The 15,536-nt window shown below is 34.1% G+C and overlaps 1 protein-coding gene across 6 annotated transcripts in view; it reads right to left on the bottom strand.

The window, feature by feature from the left end:
- The window catches only part of LOC150106659 (uncharacterized), a 165,363-nt gene that overhangs the window by 69,655 nt on the left and 80,172 nt on the right, over nt 1–15,536 (bottom strand). For all 6 annotated transcript variants that reach the window (XM_090393255.1, XM_090393253.1, XM_090393258.1 and 3 more), the window contains one exon: nt 7,241–8,623. In XM_090393255.1, the coding sequence (XP_090249381.1) occupies nt 7,241–8,623 (1,383 nt within the window). The remainder of the gene's footprint in view (nt 1–7,240; nt 8,624–15,536) is intronic.

Raw genomic sequence — 15,536 nt, forward strand, 5'->3', positions numbered from 1 at the left:
ATGGCTGTACCCTCTTTTTGAAGATAAAAATTGTTTTGCCATACGAAATATCCGGAGCGAAGTACGTGGGTAAAGAGGGCCGTGATGTCGTGTGGAAATATGTTCTGAGAGCAAGATAGTATCATTGATTGGGACATTGGTGAAAAGGGAAGTTATGTCAAAGCTGACTAATAGATCTTGGTCGTTGAGTGTAATGTTTTTAATTTTGTTTATGAAATGTTGAATATTTTTTTATGTAGGAAGGGGAATGACCAACCAATTCCTTGTGTGTGGCCGCTAAATTATTGGCTAAGTGGTAATTTGGGCTGTCGATTCCTTCCACAATTGGATGTAATGGTGTGTCTGTTTTGTGTACTTTTCGCAGGCCATAAATTCTGGGTGTGCGGGCATACTGAGGTATTAATTTTTTAATATTCTGGACAAGATCACAGACGACTCGGCCAAGCACCTATTACTCAAAAACAAAGAACAATTAATAACGAAGTTTCAAGCATTAAAACTACAGGAAAGCACAAGACAATTACGACGCCATAACGAAAGGGGCAGCCAATCACCCATAAACGAAGTTAGAAGCAACCAGCCACCATCGAACCACTGTCTGGTTATCAACCAATTGGATTACAACCTCACCCAAGGTGAACTCTCGTTACTGCAGAAAGGTTTAAATTACGCCATTGCTCCGAGGTCAGTAAATAAACTAAACATAAAAACTATTTAAATTATACATTTTTGGTCGTTTTATAATAGAAATACAATTTTATTAATACAGACCAGTATTTTACAATAAAAACATTTATTCAAACCTGCCAGTTTTGCTAGCAAACTGTCTGGCTTTTTCAAGGCATTACGGAGATATGAAAGTTAGTAAATGCAAATTAAAAAGAACATAAAAAATGTTGTAAACCAAACTAGTATCTATGGTTACATGTTTTGCGTGACAGAGATGACTTATTGTTTTTATTCATTATCACGCATGCGTGTTTGTTGTAGACTTGTAATGTGATTACTGGCTAGCTGTAGTTCAGATTGATTGAGAGAGAGGATCAAGTATTTCCACGAACTGTTTAGAATTACACCCTGATTTCTGTTGAGGTTTCCGCCGGTTATTAGTACTATTGTGGCTTCCTTAAATACACGATGCCTATAGTCGTCATCGAGATATGGCATGGAGCTGTTTTGCCAAACTATTGTGTGGTTAGACGTGCAGAAATGATGTGCTAAGCCGGAAGAGATGCTTCTGTTGTGGTTTACAGCACCAACATGTTCTTTTTGTCTAATTTCTAAACTTCGTGAAGTTTGTCTGATGTAGGCAAGATCACAGGAACAGGGAATGTAATATACTCCTGGATATTTGTAGAACAGAACTTTATCTTTTGGAGATCCTAAAACTTGTCTGATGTTGGTGGTGTTGGTTTGAAGACCACTCTGATGTTGTGGGCTCTTAGTATTCTTGCTATTTGATAAGAAATTGACTTGATGAAAGGTATCACTACAGTAGAAATGTGCTGATGGTGGGATTCTTCTTGTCTGGGGTTGTCATTGTATAGATATTTTTTGATGATGTTTTGAGGATATCCATTTTGTGATAATGTGTTGGCTATTAGTGAGAGTTCATTCTGTGTATCCTCCTCTTCTGATATAAACTTTTTGGCTCTATGTTTCAACATGTGGATAATGCTCAGTTTGTGTGTCTTGTGATGGTTTGAAGTAATGAAGATATCTTCCAGTATCTGTGGGCTTTCTGTAAATGGATAATTTGACACTGTTAGGTTGTTTTTTTTATCAAGATATCTAAAAAATGCAGTTGGTTGTTGTTATCCACAAACGATTTTAGGTTGTCTAAGCTGTCTTGCCATATGATGAATATATCATTCACATATCTCCACCATGTAGATGGTCTCGGAGAGATTGCAGAGAGAATTTCTTTTTCAAGTTTTTCCATGAAAAGGTCTGCACAAGATGATGATAGTGGGCTTCCCGTTGCTAGGCCTTCTAATTGTTGGTATATGGTGTTGTTAACCTTGAAGAAATTAGATTGAAGGCAGTGTCTAAACATCTGTGTGATGTCTAGAGGAAAGAGGTCTTGAATGATGTTTATTACCTCTTCTACTGGAACATTGGTGAAAAGGGATACAACATCTAGGCTAGCTAGCATGTCAGTTGGTGCAATCTTGATGGCTTGGAGTTTATTTACAAAATGTTGACTATTCTTGATATAGGATTCTGTTGATCTTATTTTATTATTTAATAAGTTTGCAAGATGCTTTGCCAAAAGGTAGGTTGGTGATGATCTTCCATCAACTATTGGACGGAGAGGTATATCCTGTTTATGTATTTTAGGTGCCTCATATAGTCTTGGAGTGATAGGATGTGAGGATTTTAGTGTTCTCTTCACTTCTTCTGGCCAATTGTTAATAATAAAATAAGATCAACAGAATCCTATATCAAGAATATCAACATTTTGTAAATAAACTCCAAGCCATTAAGACTGCACCAACTAACATGCTAGCCAGCCTAGATGTTTTTTTTTTATGTAGGAGGGGGAATGACCTACCAACTCTTTGAGTGTTGCCACTAATTTTTTGGCTAGGTGGTAATTGGGACCGTCTATTCCTTCCACGATTGGTCGAAGGGGCACATTTTGTTTGTGTATTTTCGGAACCCCATATAATCTGGGGGGGGGGGGGCGTAGTGGGGTTTGAGTTTTTTTAACCGTGTCTGGTGGCCAAGAAGAGACAAACTTGAGTAGTTTTCCTGTTTTATCCTTTATCCTTTTTGTTGGGTTAAAATTTACCATTTTATATGTGTTGTTATCAGCTACTAGTTGGTTCATTTGCAGTATGTATGTTGACCTGTCAAGGACAACAGTGGCACTGCCTTTATCCGCTTTCGTTATTATTATGTTTTGTTTGGCTTTTAATGATTTAATTGCTGCTAATTCTGTTTTAGTCAGGTTGTTCTGTATGGTTTTCTTAGTATTTAGGACATTACTGGTTTCTAGTCGTATTTTATCTGCTATATTGTTCGGTAGGGATCTGATGCCTCTTTCAATATGGTAGATAAAATCCAATTTGTTTACTTTTTTGGTGCTATTGCGTAGTTCAGTCCTTTATTCAGTAGCGCAAGTTCGCCGTTGTTCAGGGTGTGGCTTGATAGGTTAATCACATGGTTCTTGCTTGTCGGTGGTTGGTCGCTCCTCGTCTCCCTTGTTTGTTGTTCATTGTTGTTGTTTACTGGGGAGGAAGTCCTCTGATTGGATGGATTCCTGTGATTGGCCACCATATTTTGCCGTTGTTTCAAACTGTGGAATTTTTTCTTGAGTTTTTCTTTATTCTGTTCCAGGGTATGTTTGGCCGAATTGTCAGTAATTCTTTCAAGTGTTTGTAGAATGTCTGGATTAACATAGTTCGATAGTTCGGATTATAATTTAGAAACCAGATTTTGTGTTGGCTAGGTTTTGGCAGGCTGTTTGAATCTGTTCTCTAAGCATTGCTTTTTCTGTGCGGTCATAGATACGGAGTGCCTTAGCGGACGTAAAGCACATCCTGGAGTCTATTGCATCTGCTGCACCTATAACTTACCGTACATTGGTGAAACAATACGGACAATCCCTATACGCAAGAAAGAACACATTAGACACCTTAAATATAACTATTATGGTGAAGCAGGCCTCCCAGACCACGCACTCAACACCTTACACCAAATCAAGTGGAAAAGCACCTGCTCCTTACACCGCACAAAAACCTGGTACGAAAGGAAATTTAAGGAATCCTGCGAAATCCTGATAAACCACCCAAATATTAATAACAAAGATGGCATGAAAATTCCAAAGATCTGGATGGCACACATTCAGCTTACCTAATATGAAAGATCCAGCATAAGTCAGGACTCTAGCCAATCCGTAACTAGTATTAGAAACCATTCCATACCAACTGGCTGGAATGATGTTAATATATATATATATATTAGACAACACTAATAATAGGACTCTAGCGTAGATGTATAATTTTTTATTTTTATTTTATTTTATTTTTTTATTTATTTTTTATATATTTTTTTAAAATTTTTTATTTATTTATTTATTTATTTTTTTCACCAGAGGTCAGGCCAACAATTGTGGTAGCGGTTGGTCAGTGTCTTTAACGAATCAGTTTGATTGTAGTATAGCTTGTTTCCTGCGTATATTTGTATGCTCCAGAAGATGACCTTGACATAAAGGTCAAAACGTCGAATGTAGATTTTAGTTATATTAAACTAAAGTTTTTATTCAAACACGGTAGTTGTCTCCATAATTTTCAAAAATGCATTGGGATCACCGTGTAAGCCTAAAAGAAAGGATTCTTTGATCAAATGTTTAATTTCTAACCCACCACTAAGATCCAAAAGTTAAAATTGGTTTAATACTGTCTTGCATACAGATAATTTACTGTTTTCACTCATTTCAGTTAGAGAATAGTGCAGACTTGTACTGGATTTATTCAAAAGTATAACATCATCTGCATAAAGTAAAAAGCTAAGATAAACATCTACAATTTTAATATCAGATTTAAAACCACTTTCCTTCATAATGTGATCCACATAGATAACGAAAAAGTGGCGATAATGTGCGCGTCCAGACAATTCATTGTTGGAAAATTAATTGCACAAAAATTCTTCACAGATATATGTGAAAAAAAAAAAAAAATAAATATTTCTCATTTCTTTTTTTCCGTATAAAGTTACTAATATTCTTTCTTACTACAGGCTCTGCAGATTGACTATTAATTGTTATAGAACTGGGATAGGATGGTTAGGGAGAAAGAGCACCATATTTAAGAATATTTAGGGATAATAATTACATCCAACTAATATTTATAGTTAACTATTTACATATTCCTATTAACTATTCTATTTAATAGTCAGAATAGTTATTAGGGAGAATAAAATATTAAAGAATAGTTAAGGAGAAAGGGTACAATATTTAAGAATATTTATTCTTCTAACTATTCACTATTTTTATGTTCTGCACATTTAGACATCCATCCAGGCATGATATATTTTTTTTTATCTGAACTAATTCAGAGGGTGACGTACTCCAGTTATTGAATACACATGTATTTTGAAAATTACTCAACTTTTCCTGCATAGACATGTTGTACATTGCTAACATTTACAGAGCTAATTTAAGATCAGAGATTCACTTTTGAGTAATTATATTAAAGAAAATGATAATAAAATTACATAAATCCCATCATCATCATTATGTAAATCAGCATAAGCTAAATTGCCATCTGAGTGTGCAACACTAGTATTTTATAACACTAAGAAATTTAAAATTTTATATTTAGTCTTCTTAAATTAAAAAAAAAAAAATTATATATATATATATATATAGAGATGCATGCTCCCAAAGTGAAATGAGTAGTTAATTACTTCGCTCATGAAATGTTCAAAAATAAACTGTAATCAGAAAAATCATGTCTTTAACAACTGACTAGATAATGCATCCTCTCCCACCAATGAGCTGTGGATTCAAAATTTGCAATGTGCATGGATGTTTTGTGTAATTGTTTTTAGGTAAGATATGAATTTTGTCATCTGATGTGAGACCACAGCACTGCTTACTCGAGGCTTGAAGTGCTTGAGTGGTTTCCATGTTTGGTCATGGAATTTGAGCAGGATTTTTGAACCAGGTTAAAATGAATAAAAATTACAACGAAACTGAAATTAGGAAATGCACCGATAAAAATATTATGAAAATCTAAACAAATAATACATAAAAAAATCTATATTTTGTGAAATTTATCTTGCACTACATTTACTTTTTGTACATTAGTATTAATGCAATATCATTTCAATTTTCTAGTGAATAACATTTTCAGTGAATTTTTTCCATGATGAATACAAAAACAATGGGGGGGGGGGGTGTCTTGTTTAATTGGGCAATGTCTCAGCCGGCATGGAATTCTGTCATGTTGTACTATAGTTTTACATTTCGGTTTAAGCCAATAAGAATACAATTTTGGTTGGGATTTCCTGCAATGAATTGTCCGTGAACCGATAATGTGCACCCTTGTTGCACACCTGATTTTGCATCAAACCATCTCCCGATACCTCCTTCAATTCTGACTGCGGACTTAGAGCTTAAACTGCATTGCTTGCTAAATGATATCCAAAATGTAAGGACAAACTACATTTTTACCTGTATGTGAAAAAATTTTCATACTACAGCCAAATGTAGACATAAATTTTTGCCAGGATACTAATAAATTATATTACACAAAAAATGTCTTATAAGTTTTGTACAAATTAAATTACAGTACATTTTTCTGTGGGACCTTAGGCACAAATAAGTCTTATTGTCCAGTTCCCCATTCTGATATTTGCCCACATCAGTTTATTTGATATTGCCTGCAATTCATGAAAATTATCCTCATATTTAGGTTTGAATACTATAGCTACTCCCTGTTTCACCTGAATATAACATTTTGTATTTGTCGCTTAGAAAAATGTTGCCCGTTTTTGTCTTTCTTTAAGTCATGCCTATTATGTCGATCTGGTATTTATCCAATTCTTCTGCTAGTTCCATTTCTTTTTTATTCATGCTCCTTATGTTGATAGTATGAATCTTGAACTCTGCTGTTGTGGAGTTGGGGATTTGTTCCAGTTGCTGACTTTTTGCTATTCACCCTGGTTCCCTGACAAAAACAATGGGGGGGGGGGGGTCTTGTTTAACTGGGCAATGTCTCAGCTGGCATGGAATTCTGTCATGTTGTACTATAGTTTTACATTTCAGTTTAAGCCAATAAGAATACAATTTTGGTTGGCTATATCTTAAATTGTCAGCCGATCTTCCAGATAGATATATAAACATGCACCCCGATAGGTATGCATGGAGTCCATGCATATCTATCGGGGTGCACCACGAGAAGGTGAGAAATGGACACGAGGTCAGAAGTCCCATTCGGGTCTCTGCATTCCTTAAAAGGCTATATGGATGTCTACTCTCAGTTATACAGCTTTGACCCTTAAGTACCCCCCCATCCATAATTCTCTGTTCTCAAAATATGTTGAAACATGAAGCATTTATATATAACTTCAAACTCAACATAATTTCACCTATTTTTTCATCCTTGGTAATTCTTTTCCATGGAATAAGATTCCATTATCAGTTTTTCTGGAACTAAAACTTTCATCTGTTTAGGATTAATTAAAAAATAAAAAATTATAATTATTAAAAAAAAACCCAAAAAACTGTTACCTTCTTCTCCATCAGAAAGCTTCCTCTTTGGCTTTAGTTCTCTATTTACAGCAGGTGGTGTATCATCCAGTGAACAAATGAGTGTTGGACTAGTGGGAATATTAGCATAAGTGCCAAGAGGGGATGGTGTTAAAGGGCTATGTGTTTCACCTGACATATCTGTATATAATTCTGGATGTTTGGAGTCCATGCTTAAATATCCATCTGATGAAAGAAGACTAGGTCGATACTCATAGTTAAACACTGTTTCTTTGTTGTTAAATAGTCCAGGTGGGGCATTGCTATAAGCATGACGGCGATTTTTTTGTACAGGTATATTGCTTCCTGGAGGAGGAACAGGAATATTAAGACTGTCTTCACTTCTGAGTTTCGGAAAATCATACATGTCATCTATTAAAGCCTCTTTATCACAAGGGGCAGGAGGTGGTACCTTGGTAGATGGAGAAAGATCGTTTTTGTCTAGGTTGTCATCTTTACAACAAGTGAAGGTCTCTGTTGAGAGATTCTTAACAACTGATAAATTTTTAGTAGGAAAAGGAACATCATCATATACAGTTCCTTCTTCAGTTAGAAAGTTCTGGGACAGATCAACATTTTCATATTTTTTTTCTCTCAGGCTAGGCGGCTTAGGTGGGCGTGGAGGTGGTGGTTTTAATGTCACACCGCCTAACGAGTCTTTATGAACAGAGTTAGATGTGCTGTCTTGTAATGATACTGAACACACACTACCAGAAGACAAATCGCCAACAGTTAAATTTTCTACTTGATGGCACACATCACGTGTTTCTTTATGAATTGATTCTGCCTCACTGACAGCAACATTAACAGGAGGCACAATATCATATGCAGATGTACTGATGTTATTTAAAGATGTATCACGTTCCAATCCATATTCAACATAAAATGAATCATGAGGATAAGTATTCCAGTTTACCTTAGGAGGGACGGAAGACATAGTCTCTCCTTCAATCAAAGTGTTGAAAACATTGTCCAGATCAGAAGTTAAAGGACTACTTAGTTGAGATGGCACTTTGTACATATCTTCTGTATTGGAATCAGATGCTCTATTTTCGTTAACTGACCAAACAAAGTGAAGTGGACGTGGATAATCATAAAAATCTGCACAAGTGCCATGATCATTATTTCCAGATTTTGGTGGTGGTGGTGGAGCTTCTTCAGGAAAGTCATTATCACCGCAATTAGCTGAGCCATTAACTAAAGGTTTTCCACTAAAGCATTCGCTAATAGGTATATAAGGATTAGACCCACTCTGTGCTGTTACCAAGTTTGTTGTTGTAATACTAATAGCACTAGATGTTGGGGAAGATGTCACTACTGAGGTTAATGAAGATGAACCAGGAGGCTCCTGTGGTGGTGAATATTCTATAATAAAATGCAAATATAATAAAAAAAATTGTAACATTTTAAACTGCAAAAGATAAAAAAAGAGAAATGCAATATGAAAATAACTGACAATTTATCAGTTTTTAATTATAAACACTAAAGATTACAAGTGTTCTTAAATTATCAAATATGTTTCTGCAACTACACAACTGTCTTATAAATTATCATGTACATATTCTGCTTCGTGTAACTACAGCAACACCCTGCCTTTCACTTTATCATGATCTACTCATACAACTCTTTTCATTTATGACCAATGCCCACTCACACAATGCTGCATCTGCTCACTTGATGGTTTTATGACATGACATTAACATGAATCATCTGATGCACAGTTTTGCGATTTTTTTTTTCATTTTTACAACAGTGTTGCTCACTACACCCCTCTCTCTCTCTCTCTCTGTGTTTTGCTGTAAATTATAAACTATTTATAACTATTATTTTATTGTTGTTAATAATGGCAGATAAAATTCAATGTAAGGGTGCTGTTGCTTCCAGTGAAAAGAAAAAGACGTAAACTTATTACATTAGATCTAAGATTAAAATGATTAAATTTTAATCTTAGTATATTCAATACTGCAATAGGCCACAGGCTAAACTTACATTGCATTGCTATTATTACAGCTGCTAATCACAAAGATAAAATGAAAAGTGTATCTGCAAACTGTGACAACCTTATTGCTGAAATGGAAAAACTCTTAATAGTGGCAAGTGATAACTAGACTGATTGGTATGTTCCCTTAAACTAAGATATTCGCAATGTTTGCAAAAATTATTTGAAATTTTTCATTTGCATAACTGACCCAAATTAATACTTTATATGTCATTTATTCACATGTATGCTTAACAAAATTATTAAACCATTACATACATTCACCTATTAGTGAAAAAAAAAAAAAAAAAAAAAGCATGATTTGTAACCGAAGATATTGTATGACCAGGGTATGCCTGTACTTTAAAATACACGTAAACCTCATATAACAGTTGTTAGGTTCCTATAAAATTTTGTGTAGTGTGAAACCGTGTTATATGGAAAAAGGGAAAAGAGTTATGTTCCAAAAGCTAACAAAAATACACTATTTTTATACATATTAGAAACTTAATTTTATTGAAAATAGTAATAAATGAACAAACATCTTACCAATTGTGATATATATAAGTTGGATAATGTAAATGTTCATTTAATTTCTTCCTCATCATTGTTGCTAAGCACAAACAAATGTTTTCTCTGTTGCAGAGCCTTCTGAATTTTCTTCTGCGGCATCTAGATTTTGTGTATCTTCTGCTTCTTTCAAAAATAAGTAAAGGGGTTTGTTTACTTTTGCTTAATAGATTTTTGTAAATTTCATGATGTAGAGCTAAGCATTTTTGAAACTTCGTTTTGAACTTAATGCTCCTTTCAGCCAAAGGACCAACATTCAAAAACATAAGATTCTAATTGCTTGGCTAAGTTTATGCCTTCTCATTTGCTTTTTAGTGTGAAGTTTGGAATTCTAGATTTTCATCTGTGCCATTACCCTCTGAATTGATTTGGTTTACCAGTTCCACTAAATCCACTTTGTCAAATGGAAGATCCTGCAGCAACAACATCAGTTTTAATTTTCTGTTCATATTTCTTCATAGTCCAGATTGTTGCTTCATTTAAATTTAAATATTTTGATGTATGATACCTTCCTCTTTTTTAAAGGGACTTATCAAAATCTGATATCATTAGCAGCACGTCCCCTCTTCTTCTATCCTGTCTATCCTTCCTAAAAACACTGTATCCTTCACACTCAATACCAATTAGTACTGTTCGATTGCAGAAGAGAGAACTCTTGGCACTTATGCGCATGGCAGAAGAAGTCGAATCCATTCTGATAATAGGGTAAGCAATTCATCTCATGGAATGAGTTTGTTTATTATAACACTTCAGAAAATTAGCTTTTGTTTTATGAACACTGTTTTTAAAGTGGTAACTATTTTGCTTGTATAACAGTTCAAAAATTTTATGCATAGTATTAACAAAATTTAAAAAAAGATATAAAATAAAAAATATTGTAAGCGAAATTTATTTTTAAGAAAGTTTTGTATAAAAAATAATAATTATACAGAAAAACAGAAATTTTTTCAAATACACTTAGCCATTCTAAAATTACCTTTATTAATTCCTTTTATTCTTCACAGTCACTTGAATCAGTGTCCGAATCACCATCACTTCCACTTATATTAATCACCAAATGTTTGTATAATTCTTCAATAATTCTGTCTCTGTCCCAATACATATTTTCCAATGAGGTGCCATGAGAACAATATTTCCCCCAGTGTTGGGGGAAAAAAAACTATAATACTTTTAATCGCCTGTTCTGAAAACTTTAAAAAAAGTTCAACATATCGATATCCCTAATTACGTTACGATGATGAATAAAATGTTTCATTTCTGCCCAAACATGTTCAATAGCATTAATATCAAAATGATATTGAGCATTATGTTAATTTTAAATAGTTTAGTTTTGGTTTTACTTATGCACTACTGAAAGGTTTAACACCATAATTTGTTGATGGTACTGGATCCATCATACAAATAAATATGAACAAAATCAATGCAAAAAAGCAACAACAAAATCAAGCTAGTACAGCAATAGCCAAGAATGTGATTTCGAGTGTTGGTGACGAATTCATACATCCCTTATTCCTTTCTTCCCTTCAATATGAATTGACTCTTCTTGACATTCTCCTAGCTACAGTTCTCTCAACTGTGGGCAGACATTATGCCCCATTCTGATAGCTAAGTCTCACTAATGCCTACAATCTGAGATCCCAACATACTGACCAAAGCAATGAACTCTACCTCCTTTGTTTCTGATACTCCTAGCAAACTATCTGCGTGATATTTTGTATACTCTTGTCTGTAGTCTGTGTGACACAGCTGGACAACTTGCAGATCTGTTCTTCTCTAGTGCCTTATATATGCAGACATCTTTATACATGTCTGATGGTGTAATTTTTTTTTTTTTATCTCTACTTATTTGTATTATTGTAAATTTTATATTATTTGTATTATTATTCTCTATTAATAGTTCTCTCTTATATTTTTGTTATTATTCTTCTCTACTCTACTTTTATTAGTTTATCTCTACTCTTATCCTTTACTACTTTAACCTCCTATCCTTTATTAACCTTACTCTACAAATTAGTACCTAAACTGGGGCAACTCTGGAAATTTATTTAGATTTATTGACTGCGCCACCAGTGCTCTCTACTTGTGGTATTAGATTTAATTATACTTCCGATAGAGTTCTCTCGGAAATTATCCTAAAGCCCTTTTTAACAGTCGTGGCTAACATTAAATGCCTTCACTCACAGGTTCGTGTTTATTTAGAAACAGTGCATTGTGTAAAGATCAGGCGGCACACTTTGTAAACAAAACAAACATAACTTAAATTAAGGGGATATTAAATCCCACATAGTTTTAAAACCGAATAAGAAACTCAAAGATTGGAATCAGAGAGTTTCTTGCCGAATATAGTAAACTATAAAGTATCGGCGACACTAGCGTTAGCCAATGCAAGTGATCCTAGTATGTAGTACAATACCAGGGCAGCTCGTTGCAAAGGTGGGGAAGTTCAGATCGCTATTCTTAGGTATTTTCCATAATGTAAAAACACATTTCCTAGGAAATGTATGCTGTTATTACATTATGAAGGGAGGTCACTACCCAGACTGGTTTCAGCCTTTTTTGAGGCTTCATCAGTGAGTAGCTAGACCTAATACCAAAGTGTATAGCGAAAAGAACTTATGTACTCTGCGAACGAGTTTTCCAAACAGGTGCAACCGTTAAGTTATTTAAGTACAAAGAGCTAATAAGCTTCATTTCAGCAATGAAAACATTACTTAAATTAAGGGGATATTAAATCCCACATAGTTTTAAAACCGAATAAGAAACTCAAAGATTGGAATCAGAGAGTTTCTTGCCGAATATAGTAAACTATAAAGTATCGGCGACACTAGCGTTAGCCAATGCAAGTGATCCTAGTACGTAGTACAATACCAGGGCAGCTCGTTGCAAAGGTGGGGAAGTTCAGATCGCTATTCTTAGGTATTTTCCATAATGTAAAAACACATTTCCTAGGAAATGTATGCTGTTATTACATTATGGAGGGAGGTCACTACCCAGACCGCTTTCAGCCTTTTTTGAGGCTTCATCAGTGATTAGCTAGACCTAATACCAAAGTGTATAGCGAAAAGAACTTATGTGTACTCTGCGAACGAGTTTTCCAAACAAGTGCAACCGTTAAGTTACTTAAGTATAAAGAGCTAATAAGCTTCATTTCGGCAATATTATACTTAATATTGCCGAAATGAATATTGCTCTTTATACTTAAGAAAACAAACATTTATTTACACTAAACTGCAATTACACAAAATCATACAATAGGAAAGGATTCTCTCTTAACTCCACTCTAAGCTTAAAACTTCAGCAATTTAACATTTAGTAAATGCACGGAGTCATGCAACATATTATATCAGCATTCAAAGAAAACTATCAGCCCATTTTAATTCAAGAAATATCATGCTCTATAATTTATAACTAGTAATTCTAACTATATTTTTGAACAAACTATTCTTAGACTAACTTTCCAGTCCTAAACTATGACCTATGTTAAACACAATAAATGTCCCAGTGATTCTCAGTCAATTTCACATATCATAAGCAAACGCAACAAAATTTACTCACACATCTTCTTTAACGCTATTATACACCCATTCCTAGTTCCTTCTTAGGTTCTTTTTGGCTTCCCGTCCGTTTCAGGTTTTGACTTCCATGCAAAGATTCTGTCGTCACCGTTGTCTCACTTGGATGAATCGCGGGCCTTGGAGCACATTTTTCCCGATGTCTATGAATTGGGCGAAGGGTTCGACGATCGAGGCACTTAGCAGACTGTCCCAATTGGCAATGCATGCTGGTCCTGCTTCTCTTCTCCCTCAGAAGTTTCATGGCTCCCGGCTGTCCATTGCGACCTTCAACCAGACCGACGAACACGACGAATCGACTCGCTCTGAAGTTCTCTCTTCTCTTCCTCCCTTCTTCATTCTTAGATGACCTTTATACAATTTTCTCAGGTCTCTCGACGAAGGGTTGAGGCCCCCGAACATTCCCGCACAAACCGTCTCGACCTTCACATTAAAGTTCACTTTTAGTTCTCACCGAATATACACACTTAAACCTATTTTAAAAAACGTGGAACTACTTCAGAAGTATACCGCCTTTTAATTAATGTCCTTGAAGGTGGTATCAGGCTGACTCTGAGCACATTAAAATTCACTTACATTATATACAATTCCTACATCAATACTATGCTGATTTCTAAGGCCCTTGAACTTTACAATTTAGACATTTTCTGTTTTGTACAATCTTGCATGTTAATTCCTTGGGAATAAATATGTGGGCTTTTATATTATTTACAACGGTAATACAAAGTTAGTTTAGCGTGTTTACAAGTTGCGACCTCTGTAAAAGTCGATGCAAAAAGAGGAAAAATCCTACTGCATCGAATTTTACAATGGGTCCAAATCAGACAAACAAAGTTGAAATCATTCTCTCCTCATAATCATTTCCATGATAATGTCCATTCCAGTCATTAACATAGTTGCTCTTACACATATATTCTCATCTCACTATAATTTAGTTTCCCTGACTCTTTGTGTTAGGTCTCATACCAGTTATTAGTTTTTCAAGACTCCTGATATCAAACACAATCAAGTCTAGACCATCCCTCTTATACAAAGCCAATCTTCTCTCAAACTCATTCCACACATCCAAAATCTTGCATCCATTCCTTCTACATAGCCTACACATCGAATAATTTGCCATCATATCCCTTCTTTTTAATCTATTTTTTTTTTTTCATATTGAGGTAATATACTTATGCTTTCTCACTCTTGCTTCTTTCCAAACAACCCTTTCATATCCTCTCTCATACTGAATGTATCACCAGTTAATTGTTAGTACCAACTACAATTACTATTTCATTTACTTTTCTGTTTTTCAATTGCATGTGCTATGTTTTTAATTTTTGCTCTGGGAAAGCTTGAAGTTATAACTTGAAGTATCTCTTTCTTTATTTCATTTCCTTAATAATTTGTAAGATGTTTCTTATTTTTAATGTATATCTTCTTCTATTTCATTAATAAATCTATCCTAAGTATCTTGGGATAAATTTTATTAATAAAATAAATCTATTTTGGGCTTTCTTTACTATGGATTTGGTTATATTTCCATTGTTTTCTTTGTTCGTTTTTGGAGAAAAATGACCCGAATGCTAATCGTTTTTCTTTAATTGCATTTTTAATACCCCCCCCAAAAAAAAAATTCAGAGGCTGACTTTCAAATTATCTTTATTAAACTTTTCCATTATTTTTCTGTATTTCATTAATTTTGGTTTCTTTTAAGTAAATCAAGATTGATATAATAGAATCATTTTTTTTTCTTGCAAAAGATATACTTGTTATATTTCTTATTTATTTCTTTTATCCATTTTTATAAGTATTTCCATTTTAGAGACTAAAATGGAAATACTACTAAGTAATGATCTGATTACTACTTTGATTCACTACTAAGTAATGATCTGAAAAGATTTAATTTCCTCTGTAAATGTGTAATCTTACACATGGAGCTAGTTTATGATTAGCAATGACATCGCCAATTATGGATCTTGTTCTCCTGCCGTTTCAAGTATTGATTTATATTCTTTTTTAAAAAAGGAAAAAAAAGTATGTTATTTTTAAATTACTGAAAATGCAGAAGTAATATTTTTGATCATTATTATTTATGCAAATTTCTCCATTTTTACCTATAATATTTGGGAATGGATTAATTCCAAGTCTAGCATTGAGGCCTCATGCAATCAAT

The sequence above is a fragment of the Typopeltis vanoorti genome, chromosome 5 (genome assembly GCF_054136105.1).
Source record: "Typopeltis vanoorti isolate ZY-2024b chromosome 5, IOZ_Tvanoo_1.0, whole genome shotgun sequence".
Taxonomy (NCBI): Eukaryota; Metazoa; Arthropoda; class Arachnida; order Uropygi; family Thelyphonidae; genus Typopeltis; species Typopeltis vanoorti.